The sequence below is a fragment of the Pyrgilauda ruficollis genome, unplaced genomic scaffold (genome assembly GCF_017590135.1).
Source record: "Pyrgilauda ruficollis isolate IOZ18807 unplaced genomic scaffold, ASM1759013v1 scaffold46, whole genome shotgun sequence".
Lineage (NCBI taxonomy): Eukaryota > Metazoa > Chordata > Aves > Passeriformes > Passeridae > Pyrgilauda > Pyrgilauda ruficollis.
Genome location: NW_024526155.1, coordinates 5,174,490 through 5,190,761, shown reverse-complemented (window position 1 = coordinate 5,190,761; position 16,272 = coordinate 5,174,490). Strand labels below are relative to the sequence as shown.

The window sequence follows — 16,272 nt, the reverse complement described above, 5'->3', positions numbered from 1 at the left end:
CAAAGGCGCTGCCTGCTCGGGAATGCAGGCGGCTGCTGGCAGCGGTTATTGACAGCCCATTTCTATTTATACCCGGCGTCATTAACCGCTGTCACCTTGAACACACGCCAATACCCGGGCTCTGAGCGCGGCAGCAGCGACGTGACGGCCCCTCTGTTTGCTGAGGTCGTGACAAATGGCTCTGTAATTCCACAAGATGCAAAACCCCAGGCAGACCGAGGCATTTCTCAATTTAACAAATAAGAATAATTAGGAGAGAGTCAACTCGGCCAAAATCGTACTGAATTTATTTCGACTATGCTTTAAAAAACAGTTTTGAGCTGAAATAATTTTTCATAATGATCACAGCTATTACGCAGTTATCTCAGCAGGAGTCTGGTTTGAGAAATCTCAGAAAATTAAAAAAATATATAATGTTTTTGAAGGAGTCCCTCGCATCCCCCGTTGTTTCAAGAAAATATAGGAGATCGGTCATGGCAAAATTAACTCAACAAATCTGCATGTTAAAGATGAGATAAATAGAAGATAATTATTAGCTCGTCTGGCTTTGGGGTATTGAGTGTTCAGATAATTCCCCAGCTGTGAAATCTCCACATTTGCAGACACTGGAGGGGTACTGGCACAGACTGGGAACAGGATTCAGCTGCTGGGAAGCTCGACCCCCACCCAGGGACAGCACACCAGGCAGGTGTAGCACACACACGGAGCAGTGGGGACAAGAAGTGAGCACCCACAGACACAGAATATGATGAGCTGCTCCTGCCCCGAGGCTTCCCCTGCACCTCATTCCCGCTGAGTGAACAGCTCTGCAGGAGCTGGGGGAAGGCAAAAACCACCAGGGACAAGAAGAGCCCCAACCTGAGCACAGCCAGCAAGGCCGGCACCTTTGGCTCGAGCTTCTTGTTAAAGAAAGGGATAGAAAATGTTCAACTCACCTCCCTGACAGGACTCAAAGGCCAGGGGGAACATTCAAAAAAAAAAACAAAAGCAGGAATTTGAGGAACCGAGGCACCGCATTGCTGCCTGGGAAGCCCAACTCTCATCCAGTCCTACAGGGCAGGATGCAATAACAGAATTTTTATCCAATAAGGTGTGTTGGAGCACAGGGACAAAATATTGAATTAAAAAGCAAAACCAGGAGCAAAGTCAAAGTATTAAAAAAGCTCTCAAGGAAATAAAAGAAGGATGGAGAGAAGCAGCTGCTCTGGGTGGTGGGTGCTGCACGGGGCTGGCACCAGCCTCTCCCAGGTGGAACATGCAGCAGAGCTGGGAACGGGGCTGAAGGCTCTGGATAGGCTGGAGCAAACCCTGGGACTTGGCTTGGTCAGGAGAACAAGGACTCCTGGCTTACTGTTCCCAGGCACCCACCTGCCACAGGGGATGGGGTGCCACCCTTGGGGCTGGCCATGTCCCCAGGCCTTTCCTGACACTTTTCCCTGGATGGGCACAGAGGAGCCAGGACCCAGCAGCAGCTGCAGATGAGGAGAAGCCCCAGCCTCTGCAATGGTCTCAGCATGGAAACACCAGATCCTCATCCCAGCAAAGCAGGGCTGCAGGGGATGCTCAGAACCATGGATGGGAGCGGAGGTGGGAGGAGGAGGAGAGGAGGAGAATCCTGGTTTAATTTTATTCCGAGTTCAGGTTTCAACCCAGATGCCTCGAGATCTAATTCCGAATAAATAATTGTACTGAGTAACCCAGGTCCCCCAGTGATTAACTAAACACACTGAGGCTCGCTGAAATTGAATTAGTGGTGTGCACTCAGCCGTTATTACCCTCCCCACGTCATGAATATTAATGAGGGGTTATTAAGAAATGTAAATGATGCCTCAGGGGGTTGGGAGCACAGGGGGTGCAGGCCCGTGCAGGCTGATATGACAAACCATTAGGAAAACAGCCTGATTGAAGCCACTTTTTAATTATGTCAGATCTCGCTCTTCGGCGGGTGCAGCCACGTTTCCGGATGCTTTCGTCTTTATTAAAATGAGAAAAAGGGAACAAGTCAGAGCTGGAATGGGAAACGAGCCTTTGCGTGGGGGAAGATTCAGCCACCCAACAGCCTGGCATGTGGGGGTGACTGGATCCTGCACCCCAGAGGGTTCCCCCCCAGCTCAGCTCTAGCCAGGACACCCCCATGCTGACAGAGGGGGACACTGGCACCCCCACACCACCTGCCCCCCATCCCTGGACCCCCACAGCCCCCAGCTCCCCACCACGGCCCTGCTGCCTGCAGCCCCTTGCCTCGGTTCAGCCTGGCTGGGCAGCGGAGCGGCTGCCACAGGCTCATGCATTTTAACAGGCTCTCACAGGGCTCCCGCGCCGGAATGGGAGCTGACAGGGCCAGCTGAGTTAATCAGAGTGGATAATGGAGGGAAAGAGAGAAATCTCAGCCCAAATTGCTGCAGAAATCATGAGCCGGGACTCAAAACCATCGAATTAAGCTGGGATGATGCTTAAAGGGAAAGGCAGCAGTTCTCCCAGCCTGCTGTCCCACTGAAGCAGGGAAGGAGAATGGCCACAGAGCCCCTGTCCTCCCACAGAGGGTAGGGGCCACCAAACATTGAGGAGACCCTGTTCCACGGTGGAGATGTGCCACTGGCACTGGGACAGGCATCATGGTCCATCCAGCTCTGCCCATCAGGGGGTCACACACAAAACAAAGCAGGCCAGGGGCTGTTCTTTGGAGGGCACCAACAGATCAGGTGCTTTGCTGTAATGACGAGTTTGACACGAGCCTGGACCTGCTCCACCATCCCAACACTCACTCCCCTCCCTGTGCTCGCCCTCCCAGAGTATCAAACCCGGGTGCCTGAACAGGGCTGAGCCGCCAGCAAGGGAACAATGGGCATCAGATGGAATCACAGCCCGTCCCTGCGACCTGCTGGCACCGTGGCAGTGTCACCGCAGACAGATGGGACAGCCTGGGACAGGCACGCACACGGAGTTCGTTGGGATTCAGGTCTCTCCGCCCTGATAGCTTCATAACACCAGGCTGCCGCTTAATTGCACCCGTAAGTGTTGGAATTACTGAAGGGTAAAATGCAAATGGTGTAACCTTTCCTGAGCTCACCCGGCACTGCTGCGCCGGCTCCGTGCCGAAGGGAGCTGCCTGAATCCCTTCCTGCTTCTTAATTGCTCAAAAGCTGCTGGGAGATGTCCTCCCCAGGCCCCAGGAGGGAGAGGACAGGCTCCTTATCACGGTTGTCTGCTGGTTCCCTGGAGGTGCTGGGGAAGCCCTGGGAGCTTCCACCTCCCCAGTCTGACCATGACACCCATTCCAGCCCCACAGCACTGTGACCAGCTGAGCTGGAGCGTGTAAGCACGGAGCAAAACACAGCCTGTGCCCTGCCACCTTCCCACCCCAAGAGCCTGGCACAGCTCCTGGCCAGGACCCCTGTGTGCTTGGTCCTGGGGTCCCGTGGTGTGCTGGATGCCAGGGCACAGCACTGGCTGAGCCCACAGCACGGCAGGAGCTGGAGGGCTCCAGTGCCAGCACGGGAACCCAGCTGTGGTATTATGGTTAATGAGATTTTCATGAACCTGCGAATCATTTGGTGGGAGGGGTGGGGACAGGCCCGGGTAATTAAAGGCTGCTGACCTGTGAAATCAGGCTGTGAGAAGCCAGGCACTGTGCTGAGGGTAGATGGGGCTGGAGGGGGAAGGGAAGAGGAAGGTGCAAGGGGTGCTTGTGGTCAGGCAGTCCCTGCTCCCCACCTGTGGCAATGCCACTCACTGTCCTGGTACAGTTGGAGCCCGGGTGCTGAAGCAGTACCTTATTTATGGCTCTACTTTCCTGAGATAAACTCCACAAAGTGTGACAATCAAAATTAAAGATTTCTCTAGAAAGGCAGCCTAGGGGAAATCACTGCTGCGGCCAGTGGAGATTTCCCAACGGTGACTTTTAAATTAAAGGAGAAAAAAATTTCTTTAATTTGGCAGCATGCATGGGATGCAGCTCACTGGGCACGTTATTATCCAGCTCAGCAAATGCTCCCAGAATTCACTCGTGCTCCAAATTACCAATCTATCTGTGAGGCTGCACATCCCCACCTGTGCCAGCATCAACCTGCACTGGGGGGCTGCATCCCAGCGGGGACTGGGTGTGCCCTGATGCCCCAGAGCTAAGTCCTGGCAGCTGCCCCCTCCCCACACAACCCAGTTTTTCTGCCCGAGCTGGAGCAGCTGCCGCATGTCCCCAGTGCAGGAGCTGCCCAAGGCCATGGGAATGGTGGCGCAGGGGGTGCTGGCAGCTGTGGCCTTGCCTGCCCTGGCACAGCTCTTCCCCTCCCTCTCCCCCTCCCCTTCAGGATGAAGCAATGAAATTATTTTTCTACTTGAGTAGTTTTCAATTTAGATTAAGAAAAATCTGCGCTCCGTTAGCGACGCCGCAGTAAATCACGCGCGGGCGGCGCGGCGCGGCCACAGCCCCATCGCTTATCGCCTGCAAACCTTTTTTCACGTTGACAGGCTCTGAGTGTGACATTGAGCAGGGCAGCAGCAGCCTGGCAGGGACACTGCAAAGGGTGGGGGATCCCCACCTGGCACTCTATCTGAGGCAGCACCCAGGGCAGGCAGACACCCTGGGAAGGATCAGGCTCGCCACCATCCCATCCAATCCCTCCCAGTCCCGGCATGGCTTGACAGCACGCTGGGGGCACACTAAGTGCCTGCTGCCAGCATCACTCAGTACTCCAGCAGCTCACCAAGCCCTTGCTCTTGCCCATCACCCAACACAGCTGTGATGGTGCCATCACTGGCTGCCCTGCAGCCTCACCACAAGCAGGTCCCATCCTCACGCTCATCTCAGTACTGCCGCCATCATCCTGCCAGCACCATCAAAAGGAGCATTTGACAGAAAACAAACCTTTTTTTTTCCCTCTGGTTCTTGCAGCTCGTTTATCGCTGGCACGGGGCAGGCGGAGCTGTCAGCGCCTGAACCTCACTCATCCGTTTAACCTTGGGGGAAGAAACACATTTGTGCTGGATAACGTGCATCAGATGGTGGCACCAGGAGCGCCTGTAGCTGCTGCGCCTGATGGATGGGCTACAGGGGCCTCGCCTGACCTGTGCTTGTATGTTATCTGCATTGCTGCGGGAGGCTTTTCATCACGCCGACAGCTCCGGCAGCACCAGCCTGGCAGGAGCGACTCACCTCACCAGGAATGGCTGTGGGCACTGCAGCCAGAGGCACCCGGCCACATGGCTGTACGGCACCGTGGCACCTGAGGCAGCGAGCCACCGTGCCAGAGGACACGTGTCAGGCTGTGCCCGTGCCAGATGCCTGGCTGTGGCAGGGCTGGAGGGACAGGGAGAGCAGAGCTGGTGCCTGCCATGCTGAAGGGACAAAGGAACCCTCACTGCTGGCAGTGCCAACCAGGCCAGCTGACAGGAGAAGCCAAGCTGCTGCACTTGTTCTTTGGGTGACATTTTGCCAACAAGGAGTCCTGTGACAGTGACAGAGAGGGCATGGTGCTGGGCAGCCTGGAGCCCCGGTGACAGATGAGCACTGCCAAGTGCCGACACAAAAGCCATTTGGTGTAGGGAAATGATAGATGCTAACACTAATTTTAAGCACAGGCAGCCGAATTCCTCCAGACAGTCTCGGCACTCAGGATTTAGGGCACAGCTGCTGGGTTCAGATAAGGTGTGAAATCAGCCCAGCGTGCAGGGTGTTACTTGGTAATGAATGGCCAGTGATGGATGGGGGTGGCTCAGTGCTATAACCTCCACATTTGGAGCCTTTCAAATCTCTTGCCATCAATCCTGGTTGCTGCCAGGCACCAGGAGGAGGAGCCAGGAACTGGCAATGGGCACACACCATGCTGGGTGAGCATCACAGTTTGGCTTCCCCCTGCACCGCTGGCAGGAATACCGGAGGGGTCTGGGAACAGATCATGCCCAAGCTGGAGCAGTTACAGCTGGTTTCTCCAGTACCACCAGCAGCATAGCCACACACACCATCTCTCCTTCCTCTCACCATCACTGGAGCATCACTGGCTGCTTCCATGTGCTGGCAGCAGCCTGGTAAGGAAGGGGATGGTGAGGCATCCTGGCCTCCCTGGGGACATCCCTGCTCACCCAGCACTGCCGTGGTGAGCAGCCTCAGACCCACGTGGACAGCGCAGGGACAGCGCCAGCCCAAAATATTTATGGTGAAAGTGATGCTGGAAATGGCAAGTGCTGTGCTTGTCTGTAGCATTTAATCTTTCCTCTGACCTTATAAAAAAATCTATTTGTGTTGAGATTTTAAATTCACTTCCTAAATCATCCACTACAGGCTTCACACCGTATTAATTCCTCCTCAAGCAAATGAGTTTGGTATTTGTTCTTTTCCGCTACTGCCAAAGCCAGAGTGCTGGAAGGATGGATGCCGTGCTCCCCTCAGACCTAATGCCTGTGCCCCAGCCAGCACTCTGTGCCCTTTGCACCCCTGTGAGCAATGTCACCCTGTGTGCACACTCACCCCCACACACAGCACCTTTGAAGGGATCCCATCTCCTCCAGCTCACAGGAGAGCTCTGGGCAAGATGATCACCTCTGTCACCTCCCAGGAGAAGGAAGAATCAGAGGTGGGGGTGACGGCCAGGGTCTGCACAGAGCAGCAGCCCCCCAGGCACCCTCCTGCCTCGTGGGTCAGGAACAGCCTTGTGCCAGGGGACATGTGGCACTGCTGCAGCTGGAACAGACCTTCCAGAGGAGCACACCAACACACAGCCATCCATCCAGGGCCACTGTCTGCCAGGATGAGACACGGGCAGTCCTGGTATTGAGCAAATCACTGGGAATGCAAACCAGGTGCACCTGGAGAAATACATCAAGGATTTACTGCAGATGAGGGTTACAGGGCGTTCCCTGCTCAGACACTGCACCTGGGCCCCTCTTCTCCCAGGATCTAAGGGGAGGGGTTAATGATAAACCATGCGGTTTATCAGTCCCTGTGCAATGGGCATGAGCAGGGTGAGTGGACAACCTGCTCCTGATTTATTCTCTTGGAACCATTTTATTTAGGCAATGTATTTAAAGGAACTAATTAGAATTGTATTAATATTTATGGACCATATGGAGAAGCTGATAACTACTATTGGAGGGTATTAGCTGTTATCTTACACTGGGCAGGACTGTGATGTTTGGAGGCAACTTTAATTGTGGTAAGAGCAGCCAAGGTCTCACCAGCAGCCAGTGACAGCAGCCCACCTGTCACTGCATGGCCAAACTATGCTGGAATTAATAACTTTGCTGACGTGCTTCCCCTGAGCAGCAGAGCATCCCTCCAGGCATCCCTCCACAGGGTTGGGAGTCCCTGCTCTTCCAGTCCCCTGGAGCAGCAGCACAGTCTCCATGCTGGACACGATGCTCCCAGTGCTGTTGCTGCCAGTGCTCCCATCCATCCAGCCTGGAGCAGGGTGCCAGGAGGGGCCCCAGGGACAGGCAGCCCCATCAGTCCCTGGCTCATCCATAACCAGCTCCCTGCCCGCTGCCGACCTCTCGCTATAGCAAAGTTCACATCAATTTTCCTTCCCCTCATTTGTCTGTAAACCATGAAGAAAAATCACCGCCGTCTGCCCGCATCAGGCCGCCGCCGTGATGTATGGCTGTAATAAAATCCCCATTTTGGGAGGCCGCCTTCCCGCGCCGCCAGCCGGGCGCCACGCGTGCCCGTGCCACCAGCCGGGTGCCATGCGTGGCACAGAGCCGTGAGCAGCCAGCACCAGCCCAGCCTAGATCCTTGCAGCTTGTCTGGGCTTCACTGCGTTATGGATAGGGGCTATTAGAGCTGCTATTGAGCGCAGTCCCTGCGAGTGTTCAGGCAGCCAGGACTGTTTAACCCCCAGACTGAGGGACAGCTCAAGGCAGGGCTGAGTGGGGCTGCAGTACCCTGCCTGTGCTGGGCACCCTCCTCACCCTGAGCTGGGTGACAGCTGTGGGCCTGCCTGATGTCCCTGAGCTCCCCCAGCTCTAGGAACACACGGTTCCAGACTCTAGGAACAGTGTGCTGGGGATGAGGTGCCAGGCCCCGGGCTCCCACATACAGGATCTTTCATGTCAGCACCCAGCAGCAGCCACGGTGCCAGCTCCAGGGCCAAGCAGTCCTAGAGCATGTGGGCAGGGACACCTTCCACTGGACCAGGTTGCTGCAACCCCTATCCAACTTGGCCTTGAACACTTCCAGGGATGAGGCAGCCACAGCTTCTCTGGACAGCCTGTTCCAGTTCCTCACTGCCCCCACAGGGAAAAATTCCTTCCTAATCGCTAATCTAACCCCGTCCTCTGTCAGTGGGAAGTAATTCCATCTTGTTCTGTCACTCCATGCCCTTGTCCAAAGTCCCTCTCCAGCTCCCTTGGGGCCTTTTTAGGCACTGGCAGGTGCCACAAGATCTCCACGGAGCCTTCTCCAAGCTAAACATTCCCAGCTTTCCCAGCCTGGCTCCGGAGCAGAGGTGCTCCAGCCCTCGGAGCATCTCGGTGGCCTTCTCTGGACCCGCTCCAGCAGCTCCACATTGTTCTTAGGCTGGGTGACCCCCGGGGACGGGGACGGGCGGCGCTGCCGGAGCCCGGCAGAGCCCGCTCCGCTCCCGCTCCGCTCCGGCGGAGCAACAGCCTCCTCTGCCGGCCGCCGCCAGGGATCGGCGCCGGGACGCGACGGAGGGAAGCGGGTGCAGTGGGGAGGGGGCTGCCCAGACCAGGGGGTCCATGCCCCACAGCCCGGTGGCGGAGGGCACGCCAGGCTCACACTGCCATGTGCCGCGCGAGTGGCACGGCCATCGCTGATGCCGCTCCACGCCGTGACACGCATCGGGCACAGCAAGAGTGCAAGGGCCCCGCAGAGCCCAGGGTCGCCAGCAGCAGCCAAAGGGCCAGGGCTGCTCGGGAGAAGCAGGTGACCCCTACATCGCCACCACTGCACTGTGGCATATGCCACTTTGGGGAAAAGGTGTCACCCAAAGGGTCCCCATGCATGTGACCAGGCTGCTCTCAAAGCCCCTGGTTCCTGCTCATGTTTCCTTTTGATTTAGACACAGAGTTCTGCCAGCAACAAACACATTTGGCTGCTCAGAACAGGGATGACGCACGCAGGAATTTCCAAGTGGGAAAGTATGATCGTTGAGCTGTAAAACCCTGGATGAGGTCACAGAGGTCACATTGGCTTCAGCACAGATGCCTGCATCCTGGCAGGCTGGTCTTGTCACAACTTCCCAGTCAGGGCGTGTCCCTGGTGTCCCCCCACACACTGGGACCCCAGTTGGGGCCGTTCTCCAGTTCCACCACAAGACAAGTCTCTTCCACCAGCCCCTCAAAAAGCCTGGTTCTGTCCCTCTCCACCCATGCAACCCTGGCTGTCCCCTGTGCTTTGCTGCAGCCCTGCAAGTCCCCTGCACTGTCCCCCAAGTCAGGCTGCCTCTGCCCAACTTCCAGCAGCACCTGCAGGTGCCTTTTGCCATTCAGTGAGGCACAGAGAGCTGTGCCTGCATGGCCACAGCTCAACAATGAGAGGAGCCACAGAACAGCCCCCTGGCAGGGCTGCAGTCCCTTGACCATGCCCCTGTCTGCATGGAATGGGATGCAGGAAGCAGAGGTCCTGCTTGGCAGGGTCTCAGACACAGCAGTGGCAGCACAGCAGGGTCCCCAAGAGCAGGGAGCACACCTCACCCTTGGCGTGGTCACCCTTCACATGCTCAGTTGGGCTCCCTGTGACTCTCTACACCTTTGACCTTGGGCATCCCAGGGTCACTTCTCACCGGTCTGGGAGCATGGGGAGGTGAGAGGCAGCCCCAGTGCTGACCCTGCCACAGCACCCATCTGCTGGGACATGTCTGCAGCCAGCGACGAGTCGGCACTGAGCCACCAGCCTGTCCCCACGGAGGAATGGTGCTCAGCAACAGGTGCACCCAGCCTTGTGTCTCTTGGAGGCTTCCCACGCTCTGCTCCCCCTGAGGCCATGCTTGCCTGCGGGGACCCAGCCCGTTGTCCCCTGAGGCTCCACCAGCAGACGTGGCATGACGTAGGCACCAGGCCAGGACTGGCACAGGCAGGTGCTGGGTCTCTGGGATGGGCACAGACCAGCAGACCCACAGCCCTGTAACCCCAGTAACACACTGCCAGGACAGCAGCCCCCAGGGGAACATCTTCCTGAGCAGCCCCCTCTGGGTTCCTATCCCACAAGTTCATCTAATCACTTGTCACAGCTGGGTAGTTCTGGGCTCTCCATGGCTGTAGGGCGACCCCAGCCCATGGCCTCATCTCCCTTTCCCCATGAGAGTGCTGAGGGTCCTTTCCCCTGCTGCAGCCAGGTTGCCAGGTCTGGACAAGGCTAGGTAAATCATTTCTCAGGCCGTCATTGCCTCGGGCACAACTGTGACACGCAGCAGCACTGAGTGTTTTGGCACACGAAGGTTGTGTGCATGGCCCCTCCCCAGCCCCACACAGATATAAACCCCGCCAACCTGCGCTCCTCATCCATACCTTTGGCATTCACCAACATGAAGACCACCATCATTTTGCTCCTGGGCATCCTGGCCCTGTGTGCCCAGCTGCAGGCAGCCCCTACGACTGCTGGGGAAAAAGGTGAGTGCAGGGAGGCTTGGGGTGGATGCCTTGTGCTAGCCCTGGAGCACTGCGGGGCTGATTGAGGCAGGGGTCCCACATGGAACGAGCAGGTAGGAGCAATCCCAGAGCCAGGCACATGCCAAGCTCCAGAGCATCCACATGCCACTGAAGCTGTGGTTGTGCCAGCAGGGCCACCGAGGTCTGGGCAGCGTGGGCAGGGGGGCTCGGCTGTGGCAGGATGGGGCAGGATGTGGCAGGAGCCCTCAGCAGGTACACAGCTGGACCTGAGGGGCCATGCTCCAGTCCATGCCTATGGTGTGGGGACCCTGTGCTGCCAGATGAGGGCCCAGCATCTCCAGAGGATGGGGTGTCCCTCTGTATCCCTGTACTTGCTATCCCTGATCTGTGCCAGCAGTGGGAGGCTGGCTCACTGCTTGGGGTCACCTCAATGTGCCCCTTTTAATCATTGACCACATTCCCTCAGCAGTCAGGTGATGTGACTGCAGCACTTCCCTGCTGCCATGGAGGAGCCACGGTCACCCACGAGGCTTGGGCGCAGCCACCGTGACCAGGCTCTGGTGGTGGGCACAGCTCCCAAGGGATGCAGCAGAGACGAGCCTTTAGGGTCTGGCTTGAGGCTGCTGACCCCATGTGCTCAGCCAGGATCCTCCCTGGCCATGAGGACAGCTGGCAGACCCCTGTGCTGCCCACAGCCATCCTCAGCCTCTGCTGAAGAAGCACCTGGCAGAGCCAGGGTGGGGACACCAATATCCTGGATGCCATACACTGGGGACAGAAGCCAGAGCATTCCTGTCTCCCAGAAGGCGATGCCAACTGCGTGGGCTGGAGCTGCTGGCTCTGCTGCCAGCTTGCTCCAGCTGGCTGGGGGCAGTTTCAGCTGGATTGTCCCCTCAGCAACCAGCTGGGCACCTTGGAGCTGAGGCACAACTGTGGGCAAAACCACTGGTGCCCACACTGTTCCTGCCAGCTCTCAGTTTCCCCTGTGGTTTTCCCCTTGTGTCCTTCCATAAGCCTTCTCTTTCTGGGCTCCCATCTGTTCTCATCCAGCTGCCCTTGTGCTGGCATCCTCCCTCAGAGCCTCCCAGTGCTGGCTGCTCACTGCCAGCACCAAGGTCACCCCACGCTGGGGTCACGCCATGCTAGGGCAGAGTTGTCACAGGGTCAGATCAGGGCAATAATGCTCAAAGAAAGCACCAGCACAGGGCCAAGCCAAGTCACAGTGGGACACACTGACCCTGGGTGGGCAGAGTGGGACTGGCAGCAGTGCTGCTGCTCTACAGAAGCTGCTGCTGGGTCCAGGTGGGCTCTGTCCCTGTGCAGCACAGGCAGGGATGGTGCCAGTCCCTCCTTCCATCCTGGTGGGCAGTGTGCTCACCTCCCAGCCGTTACCACCCCCATCCCCCCCTGGCCAACGCAGCACTATGCTCTGGGCCTGGCGCAGGGGCCACTGGGCTGCACGATGGTTGTTTTCATTCCTGGCATCCCGATGCTGGCCCCGGGCCTGCTGTGGGAGCATCCCAGCCAGCCTGAGCGTGGCCAGGTCCCTGAAGCTCCTCAGCAGGTCCCCATCCAGGAGGGCACAGGGAAAACGGCTGCCTTGATGATCTCTCTGCCACCCCAGGCCTCTGCCCATGTGTCACTCCCACTGCCGTCAGCAGTGACATGAGGTGCGGCAGTGGGGCAGGCGGCTGAGCGCTGGCTCCTGTTCCTGCATAAACACCCGGCAGGGAGGGGACCACAGGCAAAGGCAAACAGTTACTGATTTACTGCCACTCCGCCGTGCCACATTGTTGACTGTGGGGTTAAATTACCTGGAGACCGACCCCGGCAGAGCAGCCGCCAACTCGTGACTCAGGCAGGGATCATGTCCTGGCCCCATGCACCCTTGGCCCATGCGAGTTTGCAAGATGCCTGAAGCTGGGGCTGCCTCCACCAGCAGCAAGAGCACATCACCAGGAACAGGGCAGGTTTCATCCTCCTGCAGGAGGATAGGTGCTGGCAGAGTGGCAAACGCTGATGTCAGCAGGGCAGCCATGCCAGGAGGGTGAGCCGCTTGCCAGGGGCAATGAAGTGTCCTGACCCACCAGATGTGCCATAGGAAGGGTATCCCGGACAGGCCGAAGGGACTGGGGTCGTACAGCCCCAGTACCACCACGCCCCGGAGCACTGGGAGTGCATGTCAGTGACGCTCCCTGACGGCCACTTGCACAAGTGGTGGTCGGACGGTCCATCCGCATCCTCAGTGCTGTGGGAGGCTGCGAGGGTGGCAGGGTCCGTGGGACAGGGCTGCGGCTGGGCAGGAGCTCCCAAGGCTGTGGGAAGGCGCAGGGCAGCCCCAGGGCAGGCACCTGCCCAAGGCACAGGCAGCCTGGAGCACCCTTCACGTGAGGAGCAAGAGCTGGAAGGGAACAGTGGCTGCAACAGGCACAGGAGCTGGCTGAGCAGCAGTAGAGCTGAGCCACAACCCTGTGTGCATTGCCGGCTCCTCCTGGCCTCGGGGCATCAGCGACCCAGGCCGGGGGCTCCATTCAAGCTCATGCCTGTGCTGCATGCAGGCTGAGTCTGAACGGGTGCACTGGCGCCTGCCTCACTCCCGCCGAGCGGTACCACTTCATCCCCAGGGCCGATGGCCACGCAGGGCCACGGCGACCCAGCGGCCCGGCGGGCTCAGCGTGGGGCTGTCCGGGGTCCGGCGTGCGGGGGCCGTGGCCAGGGGTGCTTGGCTGCTGTTCCTGCCGGGCGAGTTCTCAGCATGGCCGCCCAGTCACCTCGAGGCTCCCCCTCCCTGGTCGGCAGCCAGCAGCAGCAGATACCTGATACTCGGGTTGTGCAAGCGCGAAGGGGGAGCCTGGCCCTGCCCGGCCCTTGGGAGCCACCCGGAAGGCCGAGCCCGCCGGCCCCACCTGGAGAGCAGCTTAAAGGCCGGCCGGGCGGCCACAGCGCAGCCGGTTCCTGCACCATGCCCGCGGCCCGCAGCGTCCTCATCTTGGCGGGGCTCCTGGCTCTCTGGGCAGAGCTGCCGGCAGCATCCGCCCAGAATGACACCAGTGAGTATGAGCGCATGGCCCAGCACGGCTCGTCACGGCACGCCCGGCGAGCGGCCAGCATCCCTCCCTCCCAGCCGCAGGGCAGCCGGCGTGGGGGCCGGGGCGAGCACCGGCCTGTGCCCGGCGCGCTTGGGCTCGGCAGCATCCCTGGACCCAGCCCTGGAGCCGGGGCAGCATCTCCCGGAAAGGGAGGCAGCGCTCGCCCTGCCCGGCGCCGGCCGCCCCGCTCCTGCCCACGCCCCACCTTTGCCTTGCAGCAAAAGCCGGCGTGTGCCCGAGCCCGGCGACGGATGCCGTGAACTGCACAGTGGGGTGCCAGTCCGATGGCGACTGCGAGAGCACCCTCAAGTGCTGCCCGGCAGCCTGCGGCAAGGCCTGCCAGAAGCCTGACGGTAACACTCCCTCCTGCTCCTGGCCGTGCTGCCACTGCCACGAACCAGCAGCCCGTCCCTGCCGGCAGTGCGGGTGCTCCGGGGTGCAGTGGTGGCCACAGGCCTCGGTGCCCGATGTGTGTTCAGCTGCAGGACAGGGATTGGGGGCTGCATGAAACCCCAGCAGGCTCGGGGTGTGCTCCTGCTGGGCCACGCTCGCTCCTTCCTCCTCTCAGCGATGCAGGGGCTGAGTGGACACCCCGAAATGATGCTGGGGCTTGGGTGGAGGGTGGGGGCTGCGCCACTCCCCATTGCAGCCCTTGTTGCCTGCTCAGCCTTGTGGGCGGCTGCCAGCCCAGGATGTGGGGGGCACTATGCTGTTGCTCATCACAACAGTCCTTCTGAACAGCAAACCAAGGAGATGCATGCAGGAGCTGGAATCCACAGCTGCAGACAGATGGATGTGACCTGGAGGCTGCAGTGCCTCCATGGCTGCCTGCAGGACAGGGCTGGCTTGGCTGCACCACAGTGGAGAGGAGCATGGTGCAGAGGCAGAGCTCAGTGCCAGTGGCAGGCAGTGGGGCAGGGGCCCCACACTGCTGGGCAAAGGCTGTTTGGGGGGCCGTGATCCTGGCTGAGGCCTAGGCTACACCCCCCTGCTATGAGCAAACAGTCTGGACCATCCATGGCAGTTGTAGAGGACAGCAGGGCCAAGGCCTGTGTCACATCTGCATGCTGCAGCTGTGCATCCTGTGCTGCCAGCCCTGTGTCCCTGAGAGGGAGCACTGGGCGTAGGGACCGTTGGGGACCACTATGCCATGTGTCCTCCCTGACGTGTCCCCATCAGGTCCAGCTGGCAAGGAGTGCCAACAAGCAGATCTATGGGATGGGGGAAATGCTGGATACTGTGGTGGTCCCTCTTCCATAGGGGCTAGGGCCATGCCCACAGCTTTGGGAGCTGCAGGGTAGGCCCTGCCCCCCATGCCAGGGCCAGCAGGTCTCAGCCATGTTCCTTTGCCTTTCAGAGAAGCCTGGCACCTGCCCTCCCGTCAACCCGGGCATCCCCATGCTGGGTGTCTGCACCAACCAGTGCAAGACCGATGCCAACTGCTCCGGGATCCAGAAGTGTTGCAGGAATGGCTGTGGCAAGGTCTCCTGTGTGACACCCATCCTCCACTGAGGTCAGTTGGGTGCATTCCAGCCCCAGGGATCCACAGCACCGCAGCACGGTGCCTGTGCACCCATCCTGCTCACAGCCTCTGCTCCTTTGCAGATGCAGCCGCCTCCTGCCAGCCCAGCCACAGGGAAGCTGCTGCCCGATGCCCATCCCTCATGCCCTGGCCGTGGCCCTGCACCATCCCCCTGGCTTGGAGCCTTCAGCCTCAGTTTTCTCCCTGGGGTTCTCTGCTCAGGGCAAGACCCCTGCACTCTCACCAATAAAGCAGCTTCTCCCTGACATGCTGTGGCTGCCTCTCTGTCCCACACCATGGCCCCCTTTCTGTTCCATGCTGTGCCCACCTCTCCATCCCACACCATGGCCACCTCTCCATCACAAGCCATGGCTGCCTCTCCCTCCCATGACAGGGAATGCCTGGAAGGGCTTCACACAAGCAGCAGCATCGACTGACTCTGTCATGCCCCCAAGGGTCCTGTGCCCTCCCTGGGGCTGTCCCATGGGTCCATGGCCCTAGCTGTCCCTGCACACTGGCTCCTCCACCTTGGGTCCTCCAGCATGCTCAGAGCACTGCCAAGGTGCAGCTGTGTCTGTGTCCCATCAGAGCAGAGGTGCTCTCTGCTCCCTGCTCTGCAATGGCCAGGGGACAAACAGGCTGCAGCGTGTGCTCATACACGAGCATCACCCAGACTCCTCCTTACCTCTGCCCTCCCAGCCTGGCCATGGCACCTTGCCCACAGCAGAAGCCTGAAGGAGTTTTCAGCAGTGCAACCCACATGCCCCAGTCCCATGCCTGCCCCTGCCACAATCCTCCCCACCTGCTCAGATCTGGGCTCCTGCTCCTGTCCTACTTTCCCCTGGCACTTGTGCTCTCCACAGGTCTCCAGGGGCCCTGTTTCTTCTGTACCTGCCTGCTCCTGCTCCCTGCCCCTGGGATCAGAGCATGTCCCTCCTGCCTGGGAGAGGCTGGCACCCCAAGAGCCCCTGCAGCCCCACACCTTGCCCAGCACTGCCCAGAGTCTGGTGCTGGTTCCCCCCTCTCTCTGCAGTGCAGGTGCAGGCTGTGCCTGCACCACAGCTCCACAGCAGCTCTCCCTGCTCCACGTGTGCCAGG

The 16,272-nt window shown here is 59.3% G+C and overlaps 1 protein-coding gene across 1 annotated transcript; it reads left to right on the top strand.

Annotated features, from left to right (window-relative positions):
- Window positions 1-13,192: 13,192 nt before the first annotated feature.
- On the top strand, window positions 13,193-15,431 carry WFDC2 (WAP four-disulfide core domain 2). The gene is made up of 4 exons (XM_041478685.1): window positions 13,193-13,613; window positions 13,871-14,005; window positions 15,010-15,165; window positions 15,258-15,431. The coding sequence occupies exons 1-3, from the start codon at window positions 13,193-13,195 to the stop codon at window positions 15,162-15,164; spliced, it is 711 nt and encodes a 236-aa protein (XP_041334619.1). The 3' UTR covers window position 15,165; window positions 15,258-15,431.
- The last annotated feature ends 841 nt before the right edge of the window (window positions 15,432-16,272 follow it).

Coding starts and splice junctions, on each gene's coding strand:
- WFDC2 (XM_041478685.1), top strand. CDS start 13,193: ATGGCCACGCAGGGCCACGGCGACCCAGCGGCCCGGCGGGCTCAGCGT. Junction 13,614..13,870: donor ATCCGCCCAGAATGACACCA/GTGAGTATGAGC, acceptor TTTGCCTTGCAG/CAAAAGCCGGCGTGTGCCCG. Junction 14,006..15,009: donor GGCCTGCCAGAAGCCTGACG/GTAACACTCCCT, acceptor TTTGCCTTTCAG/AGAAGCCTGGCACCTGCCCT.